The sequence below is a fragment of the Solanum dulcamara genome, chromosome 10, assembly GCF_947179165.1.
Source record: "Solanum dulcamara chromosome 10, daSolDulc1.2, whole genome shotgun sequence".
Taxonomy (NCBI): Eukaryota; Viridiplantae; Streptophyta; class Magnoliopsida; order Solanales; family Solanaceae; genus Solanum; species Solanum dulcamara.
The window spans coordinates 22363879-22375966 of NC_077246.1; the positions used below are offsets into that span (position 1 = coordinate 22363879).

Here is a 12088-nt window from a genome sequence, read left to right on the forward strand (position 1 = left end):
ACCTAAAGTCCCAAACTACATTGCCTACATAGGATTGCCTTCATGGCCTAGCTAGTAGATCCACATATAGCACAATTGAGTTAAGTTGAGATGAGTACCATGATGGAGTATACCCTGACAAGGTAGCCTCTCCTTTCTCGATGAGGATTCCATCGAATTCCATCTAATAGCTCGCATGATCTTAGATGTCGGTTAAAGGCCTTATCCCACACAAGTTAAATGTTAAGTTAGAGTTTATGATGAAGTTTATGATATGCATTTACCATAACTTTCAGATGTTTTCAAATGCTTTTAAGCTCTATCCATGTTCATTATGATTGATCATGCATCTTATGGCATATTATTCATATTCCTTGTTCATGCATACCTCACATATTTAGTACATTCAGATGTACTAACGCATAATTTGCCTATATTGTCTCATAATGTAGGGAAGGATGATGTTCTCTATCATCTTATTCTTGGCTAGAGTTGCCCTAGATTCTCAAGGAGTTGGTGAGTCCTCATTCTATCGAGGACATGAATTTTATTCTTGTTGTTACATGTCCTAATCCCCCCTCAAAATATTAGACTAGAGGCATGTTTAGACGTCTTATGATGTAGTCCGACTTGGACATCTATTGAATTAATTTTCCCTGAGTTTTATTCCCTTGAGATGATTACTTTCGCTTATTTTTATCATGTTCTTTATCTTATGTATGATAAGATGGCCTATGGTTGGGATTCCTCACATCCCGATCGCCGTATTGCGGCTTAGACCTAGTTCGGGTTATGACAGAAAGGGAAACTAAGTCCCCTCTATATTGGCCTAGATCAGACTATAAGGCGAATTGGTAAAGTGTCCTATGAGTTAGATTTAGTTTTAGATTTGGCATCGGTGAATTCGGTGTTCCATGTGTCATTATTGAGGAAGTTTGTTGGTGATCCTAGCTCCATGTGCCATTAGACAGCATTGAGGCTAAGGAGAGTCTTTCTTATGAAGAGGTTCCAGTTAAGATCTTAGACTGGCAAGTTAGAAAGTTGAGAAACAAAGAAATAGCTTTAGGTAAAGTGTTATGGAGGAATTAAGAGATTGAGGATGCTACATGGAATGCCGAAGCCGATATGATCTCTCGATATCCTCATCTCTTTCCCTCATTGCCTAGTTGAGGTATTTAGTTCCTTCATGATCCAATCAGCCCAAATCATGCGTTTCAATTTTTCTCATGGTTTCATATGCATTCATGATCATTAAATAAGTTTTAAAGCCATAATTTTGCTTGAGATTAAAGATTTCATATTTTTATGCATTATCGAGATATTTTGCATTCATATTGGGTTATTATGCTCCTTTCCTATTTCATTCATGCTAGCTTGAGTCTCATTCGACGACGAATATTCCCAAGAGAGAGATATTATAAGACTTTGAAATTTGGAAAGTTGGGAAATGAGGATCAAAATATGAAATTACTGAAAACTGTCGTTTTTGGCACCAGTGATGACCATGAAGGCCAGCACAGGCCAGCACCACTCCTCATGGTGAGCCACCATGGTTGTGGTCCTGAAACTCAAACCTGTAGGAAGGACATCAATAAGGGACCATGGACCATGGTGAGCACCACGGGCCATGATGCCCTCCGTGATGGTCCCTCCCCTGAGACGTTAGAAAATGATCCCAAGGCAAAGACCACGCCTCACCACCACAAGCCATGTAGCCCTTCACGGATCGTGGTAGGTTTCATGGTGGTCGCTCCTGTAGGCCCTTCACCACGCCCATGCTTCACGGACGAATGTCTTCCACAAACCGTGAAGGGTTTCATGGAGGAGATTCTAAAACTCTTCCCCTGTAACCCAAGGATTTCAAATCCAAGATGACATCACGGACACCACCATGGCCATGATAGTTCCTCCGTGGTGAGTCCAGTACTATTTAAATGAAGGGTAATTTGGTCATTTTCCTAATTTTTCATTAATATATGTGGACGTGTTTGGGACTAGATTCATTAGAAATTGTCCTAAATACTCCTAAGTCTATTTCATTCCCTCATTAACTCCCAAACAACTTTAAGACTTCTCTCTCAAGGCTACTTCAAGATTTCATCTTCTTCATCAAGTTTGGTTAGGGTTTCTTCAAGAACAAGTCTCCTTTTTCAATTTCAAGTTCAAATTTATTCAAGGTATGTAGCGATTGATCCATGGTTCCCTTTCACCCATGGAGTCCCAAGGTTTTTTTTTAAAATCTCATGAATTTCAATTGGGTTTGTAACCCTAATTTGATGAATTGCATTGGGTTGTCTCAATTATGTTTTTAATCATTATAGATGATCATTATAAGTATATTTCTACATGAATTACATGATTTTAAGTTGAATTATGAATGCCCATGCATGGAGTTATTTTCAAGGCGGAACCCATCGGTGGCCCCTCAAAGTTGGCACCAACTTTCACTTAGACACTTCAACTAAGATTTATTCATTTTAGGCACCTCAAGTAAGGTTCAGATATGTCATTTTAATACTTTTTTTACAATCACCCAAATATCTAAAGTGTGTATAATACACTTATCGCCGATGTGTCAAAGTGACCAATTAAATGAAGTTAATGACCACTTTTTTTCTAATTAAAAGTCATTATTTTAAAATTATTTTTGATATATCTGTCATGTTTCTTCATTCAATTGGTCACTTTGACACATCAGCATCAAGTGTATTACACACACTTTAGATATTTGGGTGATTGTAAAAAAAAGTGTCAAAATAACACATCAAAACCTTACTTGAGGTGTCTAAAATGAACAAAGCTTAGTTGAGGTGTCTAAGTGAAAGTTGGTGCCAACTTTGAGGGGCCACCGATGGATTAGGCCTATTTTCAATGATGAATTCTATGATATTGAGTAAATTACCTATCTAATTGATGTTATTTTCATGAATTTTTTATGGGTTGATATGAATAGTATAATCATGCATGTTTGCAATCCTAACCTCATGGTTTTCAATCAAATTGACAATGTATTCAAGTTTTATCCTAATTTCAAGTATGAATTATGATTACGGATTTCAATTATGATCAAATTATGAATTCCATGTAAATTTTAGAAAAGGTGACTTAGGGCCCTATGTTAGTGACCAAGGAACCTAATATCATGTATTATACAATTATAATTTGTAATGATGAAAGGCCAATACTCATATTGCAATTATGTTATGAAATGAGTCATTTTATAAGTTTTAAACCTATGATCAAGTCTATGATAGATATATTAACTATGATTTCTATGTCATGTTATGTATTCCGTGGAATTTGACTTAGCACCGAGTGGACTTTGAGGTGGGGGTCCTACCAAAAGCTTTAAAAGCAACCTCTAGTCCCTTAAACTGTGTGCCACCATAGGTTGCCTTCATGTCTTAGCTAGTGCATCCACATATAGCGTATGTACATGACCCGTCGAGATTCCATGTTATAGCTCGTATGGTATTATTGTCGGTTATGATTCCTATTCCACATATGTATATGCTCTTTATGTTCTTTTATGATTTTCAACTATGTCTCTTTAATTCTTTGATTATTATGGTTCTCTCATGACTTTACTTATCTCTTCTTCTCATGTAAGTTATTTGATCATTGCATTCTATGATTTATATTGCATGTCATGCCCTCATACTTAGTACATTCAAATGTACTAATGTATATTTTTTCCTACATTGTCTCATAATATAGGGGTTGAGGATCATGCTCCTATCACACATGGCTAGTAGAGTCTCCATTCGAGAAGTATTTTGGGTGAGTCCTCATCTATCAGGGTCTATTTATGAGTTGGTTATTTGTTTCAAAGACTTTTTACATTCGTTTTGAGGGTGAGCTAGGGACATGTCTTAGCCCCCTCCCTTCTTATGTAGTAAAGGTATTGTTGGACATATATTTTAGAGTCTATGTTGTCAATTCCTATACTCTTTATGATTCATGATTTAGACTCTTCTTATGTTATTTCCGCATTTACTTTACCTTATGTATGCTTACGATATGTCAAGAGGCTTGGTTGGAGCCCTTCGGGGTTTTGATCGTCGTGTTACGACTTGGCCCTAGGTCAATTCGTGACAAAGCCAATCTCATCTTTTTTTAATTGAGAACTTTTTGTCACCTACTACTCAATTTTCTCAAATCTCTCTTTTATAAAAGAAGATGAGGAATGTTGTTAGCTCACGTAAATATATGTGAGACGCACAAATAATAAAGTAATAAGAATATTAGTATCATTTCGCAGAGACTTCTGATTAACTATTTATTAAAACTAATAATAATTATCTAAGAAACAAAGAAGTTTAAATGTTACAATTATAAACTAACTAAAAATAAAAAGAAAACAAATTATGAACTCTAACCAGAAAGAATATAACTTTATGTTATCAATGAAATAAAATTGATCTAATGTTATGGGTTATTGAACAATTATATATATTTTTTAAATTGATTCAGCTTCTTAATTTATCTAATTTAGGAGTCATATGGTTACTGTTTGAGATAAATAAAACCCAAGAAGCATATTTATAAACAACTAAATCCTAAACAAAACAAATCTAAGAAAGTAGAAAAAGTAGGATTCGACAGCATCTACGACTCCAAACTGTGAAACATCATTCGCCCTACGGCTCGTGGAGTCTTCTTGTGGATTGACAGTGAATCGACCTTCAGGATCTCTTCTACGAACGGAACCTATGGTCCTTAGACCAATATACGGTCCGTCATGTTCATTTTTAGGTCTGAGTCCTCTAGTTTCAACTTTCTGAATCTCCTCTATGACCCTCTATCTAGGGTTCGTAGTATGACTTCATGCTCTGGGAGTCTTCAATACTTTAGTTCTTCATCTTACGACCACTGGGCCATAACTCGTAGTATTTCCTACATCTCTTAGCTTCTTCTCATGGATCAGACCTGACTTCAATGTCATAGATTTCTCACCTGTGAGTTTCACCTACGTCTTGTAGAAAGGACCACGGCTCGTAGGTTGCCAAAATTGCACTACCAACATTTCCTTTTTCATCTCCACTACTGAAACCTATTTTCCTACAAATCAAAACAAAACACAATCAAATCAACTAACAAATGCTTAGAAGACTTGTAAAATCTCAAGTTTAAATCATTACAAGTATCGTAAATCCACGGTACATTAACAACAAGGCTTCGACTGTGGGCATGAATGCAGTGCCCTCAGACGTACCTATTAACGGCATGAATGCAGTGCCCTCAGACAATAAGGACATTAGTATAAATAGTGTGCCAGGCATTTAGATCGTATTATACAATTGAGTCCTAAGAATTGAGTTACCAAGGTTATAACGTGGATATTAATAGCCGTCAGAGCTCTGTAGACCTTGTAGAGTGTTCAGTTCTAACTTGAGATTTCAAAGCATTTCAAGGGATGGAGTAACAGATAAGTTTCAGTTACAATTTCTGATATGAGTATGTGTCGTGGATGGTCGTCGGGGCTTGATGGGATGCTATTAATTGTTAATAACCTTCTGAGACATTGAGTATCTCGTTATTGAGTAGTTTGGCGAGTGTGGTATAGTTCGGTGAATAGTATATTATATTGATGAATATTGATATTATAGACAAAAAAAACTTTATAGTGAGGTAAAACATAGTATTAAAATTGATTTTATAAAATAAACTAATTGTTATGATGAATTTTTGTTATAGAAAAACATATTGTGAATGTTCGTACATAGTTTTTTCGGATAAGCTTGAAATCAAGCTGACAACTTTCAAGTAGCTTCCTGAAAAGCCTTGTAGCAATTTTCTCTTGCTTGCAATCAATTAGACATGTTGTAAATAGCTTAAACAGATAACTTGCAAACAAATTTTGAAAAATCTTGCAGCTTCTTTTGAAAAGCCTCCCAACAACTTCTTTTCTTATATAAATAAGAACTCAATTCAGTTCATTTGTACGTCAGTTTTTAAAAAAAAAATCTCTATCACTCCCCCACTATCTTTAACTATATCGCTTGTCAGTTGCTGTTATAAAAAGATCTCTATGTACTACTCCCATTTCATGTTGCACCGTTTGACTTGGTGTATATATATATATATATATATATATATATGATGTTTAAGAGAAAAATGAAAACTTTTGAAACTTATGATATAAAACAATTCTTAAATATTTATGAATTGTAAATCATTTCATTAAGGATAAATAAAAAAATTAAAGTTAAAATTATTATATTAATTATAATGGAGAAAAACTAATAAATAAATAGTGTCACATGATCACTAAATAGATACAAATAGGTGCAAATTTTGACATCACCACATAAATAAAATATTATTTGTTTCCTTCTCGGAAAGCAACATTGTTAAAGGGGTAAAGTATATCACTAACGCAAACTTATTTTCAAATTTAGGAATCATATTCTTGACCAACCAAAGAAGTACATTAATATTATAGTTTCAAAATTCCGATCACTATTTCTGTTACAATTGTCCACTTGCGTTATGTCTTTTTCTCCCAAAAATTTTAGCCGTTAGTTCTTGCCCCCCCCCCCCCCCCCCCCCCCGATATACTCGTTTCCCAACATATGACTACTACTATTCACAAAAGTTTTCTTACTTTTCAGATTTCTCTTTTAAGGAACACTTTTTCTTTAAAGTCCATACTCAATTTTCTTGTTTCCTCAGGAGTCCTCCCCCAATTTATTTTTATTGATTTAATTTGAAAAAATTAAAAAATCATTTATTATTTTTAATTGTTAATATTAAATAATATTTATTTTCCAAATATCATAATTGTTAAATAATATTCATTTCCCAAATATTTAAAAAAAAATTCATCGTTTCTCAATATTTAGATGATTTAAATTAATTAAATGAGAAAAAATATCTAGAAGAGATATGTTAAAATTAAGAATCTAGTATTTTTTTGAATTTTATCTTTTTATTTAGATGTATAAAGCTATAAATTGTTGTAGTATATGATTTTATTGATAGCTATAAATTGTTGTAGTATATGATTTTATTGATTTCTTAGGAAGAAATAGAAGAAAAATAAGGTGGGTGGCTGAGTTTGAAACGGGAGTGAATCAATTTTTTCTTAGTCCTTTTTTCATTATTTCATTTTATTTATTTTTATCATTTTTAAAATTAAAATTATCAATTCACGCGTCAAATATGCATGTAAATCATACATTCTGTCCATTTAATTCATTTTAATGCCACATAAATTCAATCAACAGTTAGAGATATTTAAAATATAAAATTTCATTAGTTTTAAGTGCTCTGTTGATAAAATCGTAAGTGTAGTTAATAACACGAACCAAATATAAAAATCCTTCAAACTATTTTGTCCTTAATATCACTTTCAAATTCAAGATTGATTCAATAATGATGAACCCTTCAATGGACCCCAAATTTTAAACACAATTTTCGTAGGTAACTTCTAACGTTCACCTTAAACATCCATTCAAAAATATCATCTATTTTCATAGTCGAAAATATAAAATGAAGAGGACCGAGAATAAGTAATTTGGAATGGAGGGGTTTTCACCCTCCTTGATGAAAGGTCGACTTTTATATGTAGGGTAATTTAAAAATGATGGGGCTCTACCCAAAATAACTTTATCATAACTTTATCTGTGAAGAGGATATTTTTGCAGATAAATTTTAAAAAATAGAAATTATACAATGCATATTTATTTTATATACATCAAATCAAATAATTTATAAAAAGATAATCCCATCATAACGAATATCAACATCACTAATACGCTTTTAATACTATTATTATCGAGAGCGGAGTGAGGTTGGGCCAAGAGGGTTTGGCCTTGAGCAAAAATTTATATTACGTTGATCAAAATTATTTTTATATATATAATAAGTATTAAAATTTTAATATATTTCTTTAATAAAAATAGTGACTCCATTATTTATTAATATGCGCACTATATGATAGAAAGTAGTAGCTTTTTCAATCTTCTACGCGTTGGCTATTTGTGTTCAAAAAATTTATTTACAAAGTATTGCATTTATTTGTTTGAAAAAATCTTCCTACTACACTGACACGGAAATCTGCCTAACTTTTTTTTATTTAATAGTAGAACAATTATTTTAACAAAACTTTAGCAACAATAAACCCTATAAATAATTCTTTTAAAAACTCAATGTTTCCCTTTCTTCTCTAATAACTACATCAAGATTCAAGAGTATTCATTTATTTTTATTTTTTAATCAAGTATATTTCAGCCCCACGTTCTGATTGGGTCAAAATTCATGTCTTTTGTTGGGGTTTTTTGGCAGTTGAGGTGGTAGTTTTCAAGCTATTTGAGGAGGTGTTGTGTATTCCATTCCACCCACGTTCAATGATATTCTCTATTCTTAGTGATTCTTGATTTTTAATTATACCCTTTTTCTCTATCCAAAATCAATTCTTTTCTTCTTTCCCTTTTTCTCTATCGAAAATGTATTTGCTATTTGGGATATTTTTATTATTTTTAAGTGGTGTTGATGGACTAGGAGTAAATTGGGGAACTATGGCAAACCACAAATTGCCACCAAAAACAGTGGTACAGATGCTAAAGGACAATGGTATTGGTAAGGTAAAGCTGTTTGATGCAGATCAATCTACCATGAGTGCTCTTGCTGGTAGTGATCTTGAAGTTATGGTTGCCATTCCTAATGATCAGCTTTCTGCTATGAATGATTATGATCGAGCTAAAGATTGGGTTAAACGCAATGTCACCCGATACAATTTTAAAGGGGGTGTCAATATCAAGTAAGATTTTTCCCTTTTATTAAACTTGACCTCTGTGTTTTATGGTTTATACTGACCACATTAAGCATTTGTTAAAAGAGTTGAGCCTTTTCCTGCTTCTAAATCACTATGTTGTCAGTTATGAATATGTTTCTTAGGACGAAGAAATGGCTTTGCAGATAAACTTAAGCGATAAAAGGGAAAAAGAAAAAAGAATCTTTTTCTTCTTTAGTTGCTCATAGTTTCATGGGCTCGTGGCGTAGCAACAACCTCTCTGTACAAATATAGGACTCCCCCTACCTCCACATTAGACAGGGAATATTTCTTTCACCTGTTAAGTCGTTTGAGCACATATTCTTTTATCCATATTAGAAAACTGTATTCTGCTTTTCCCCATTGAAATGTATTTCCCATACATTAGCCAGGGAACATTTCTTTCACGGGTTAAGTCCTTTCGAATGCATATTCTTGTGCCTATGTTATTCATTTAAATAAGAAAACTATGTTCTGCTTTTCCCCATTGGAATGTAATTATCCTAATGGGAGAACCTTTGCTAGAATATGCTTCTGTTAGTATTCATTTTCAGCTCTTTTCTTTCTTTTTGGCTGCAAACAAACCAGTCTTCTGGTATATCCAAAGGTTAATAGTGTGAAGAATTGCTAGTATATGTTTCTGCTAGTATTCATTTTCAGCTCTTTTCTTTCTTTTTCGCTGCAAACAAACCAGTCTTCTGGTATATGCAAAGGTTAATAGTCTGAACAATTGCTAGTATATGTTTCTGCTAGTATTCATTTTCAGCTCTTTTCTTTCTTTTTGGCTGCAAACAACCAGTCTTCTTGTGGTCTATGGACATGGTCTAGTACGAAACAGTACAAATATTCATCTTTAAGCCGAGAAGTTTTTGTTTCTAAAAGAATAGTGCAGTGGCTCAGGTTCATCTTTATTGAAGTGCAGTAAGATGTTTATTCTCCTCTGTCTAGCATCTTTTTGCCTCTTTCTGTCTACTCTTCATGTAGTCGCTTTTTTTTGGGGACCGAAACGTCAAATGAATTCATCCAGTTTGACTTTTGAAATTGAGCTAGTATTTTGTTGAAGTTATGGTTACTTTCTGCGCTCAAACCCTGCTGTAGATAAGAGCCTGATATTTAAGTAGGTCCATCATCCAAAGTTTTGAGCCATGCGCCGTATGTCTTTGAGAACTTCTCAATTATAAAGAGTAAAAAAAAGAAAGAACAAGTTAAGGTTAGCTTGATCCTTAACAAAGTGAAGGAAAATAGTGAGTTACATCTAAGAATTCCTATCTCTTGAAGTTTTAAGGCTTTGAAATGCTATTTTGATTCATATTATCGTTTTAGTATGATCAAACAATTACTTGACTTTAAAAGCTTTGCACTTGACTATGCAGAAGGTATAAAAAAAAATTATTTTCTAAGAACTCTTCAAACTGTACTTAATTTCTTTGCCTTGTATGGGAGAATCATTTTTCATCTGTACCAGATCTTTAGTTTTGTCATTTGGAGTAATAAAATCTGAAACCATATGATGTTGAAAATTGATAATATTGTCGATTGCAATTCATAGACGAATTTGTGCTTGTAGTGTGAAAAGACATTTCATTTCTACTGTTTTACTGCACATCAACTTACACCTGGCCTTTTCATCAATAAAATTTTACGTACTCTTCAAAAGAAAGTGCGTAGAAGCATTTCAAACTTTATATAGCTGATTACTGTATAAATTTCTGCATCTTAATCTCTCTGCAGATATGTTGCAGTTGGTAATGAGCCTTTCCTGACATCCTACAACAATTCCTTCCTTAACACGACCTTCCCAGCACTTCAAAACATCCAAAATGCTCTAAATGAAGCAGGACTTGGGAGCTCCATAAAAGCAACTGTACCTCTAAATGCTGATGTTTATTTCTCTCCAGACAACAATCCCGTACCATCTGCTGGGAGATTCCGTGAAGACATTAATGATCTAATGACCCAGATGGTTCAATTCATGAGCCAGAACAATGCACCTTTCACAGTAAACATTTACCCCTTCCTAAGTCTTTATGCCAACGAACATTTCCCTGTTAATTTTGCCTTCTTTGATGGAGCCAGTAACCCCATTGTTGATAATGGATTGTCATACACCAATGTATTTGATGCCAACTTTGATACCCTGGTTTCAGCATTGAAAGCAGCAGGTGTTGGGAATTTGACCATTCTGGTTGGGGAAGTTGGATGGCCCACAGATGGTGACAAAAATGCCAATGTCAATCTTGCTTATCGGTTCTATAAAGGACTGTTAGCCAGGCTTGCAGCCAACACAGGAACACCTCTTCGGCCTGGATATATCGAAGTTTACTTGTTTGGACTTATAGATGAGGATGGTAAAAGTATTGCTCCAGGTAACTTTGAGCGCCACTGGGGAATCTTCCGATATGATGGGCAGCCAAAGTTTGCCATGGACCTTACGGGTCAGGGAGAGGATAAGTTTCTTGTGGGTGCACAAAATGTGGAATATTTATCCAAGAAATGGTGCATGTTCAATCCGAATGCTAATGCCAAGGACTTGAGCAAACTTGCAGATAACATCAACTATGCATGCACATTCTCAGATTGTACAGCATTAGGATATGGTTCTTCTTGCAATGGGTTGGATGCCAACGGTAATGCATCATATGCATTTAATATGTATTACCAGGCTCAGAACCAAGAAGAATTCAGTTGTAATTTTCAGGGTTTGGCAACGCTGACAGATCAGAATATATCTCAAGCAAACTGTAACTTTACCATCCAGATAGCTCCCTCTTTCTCTCCGAAATTATTACCTGGGATTATCACATTTCTAACTGCCTTCACATTTATTTTACTATAAATATCAGTTGTGTAGATTATTTATTTGCAATAGTGGTTGTATTTTCAAGATTTCTGGCTACTTCAATCTAGCTGATGCTTTGATAAAATGATCTTTATTACATAAAGATGAGGTTTTTCTTTCAATTATCAGCTTTACAGTTTGTGTTGTTTTTTACTTACTACTACTTTGGGAAGTCTACATATCATGTTTGCGGATGGTACACAAAGAGGACTTAAAACTTTCAAAATATTAACATCACATGTCCTATTTTATCTACTCTCCAGAACACAATAGTGCCATTGACACATTTCTGTTAGAATGGTACCCCTGATTTCACACACACACACACACACTCCCCAAAAAAAAAAAAGTATCTTTCTCTCTTGAACAAATATGTATTTATTTTTTTCAATTGATTCAACTTCTTAATTTATCCAATTTAGGGGTTATTTGGTTAATGGTTAGAGTTGAAGTTATTCATGTATAAACTTGATTATTCATATATTAAATTTATA

General features: G+C 33.9%; 1 protein-coding gene across 1 annotated transcript; it reads left to right on the top strand.

Annotated features, from left to right (window-relative positions):
- The first annotated feature begins 8105 nt into the window (after nucleotides 1–8105).
- LOC129871204 (glucan endo-1,3-beta-glucosidase 8-like) lies at nucleotides 8106–11671 on the top strand. Its single transcript, XM_055946087.1, has 2 exons — nucleotides 8106–8743; nucleotides 10487–11671. Exons 1-2 carry the CDS (start codon nucleotides 8430–8432, stop codon nucleotides 11589–11591), a joined length of 1419 nt encoding a protein of 472 aa, XP_055802062.1. The 5' UTR covers nucleotides 8106–8429; the 3' UTR covers nucleotides 11592–11671.
- The last annotated feature ends 417 nt before the right edge of the window (nucleotides 11672–12088 follow it).

Bases quoted from the DNA above. Each gene is read 5' to 3' on its own strand.
- LOC129871204 (XM_055946087.1), top strand. From the start codon at position 8,430: ATGTATTTGCTATTTGGGATATTTTTATTATTTTTAAGTGGTGTTGAT. The intron at 8,744-10,486 runs GTAAGATTTTTC...ATCTCTCTGCAG, and splicing joins AAAGGGGGTGTCAATATCAA to ATATGTTGCAGTTGGTAATG.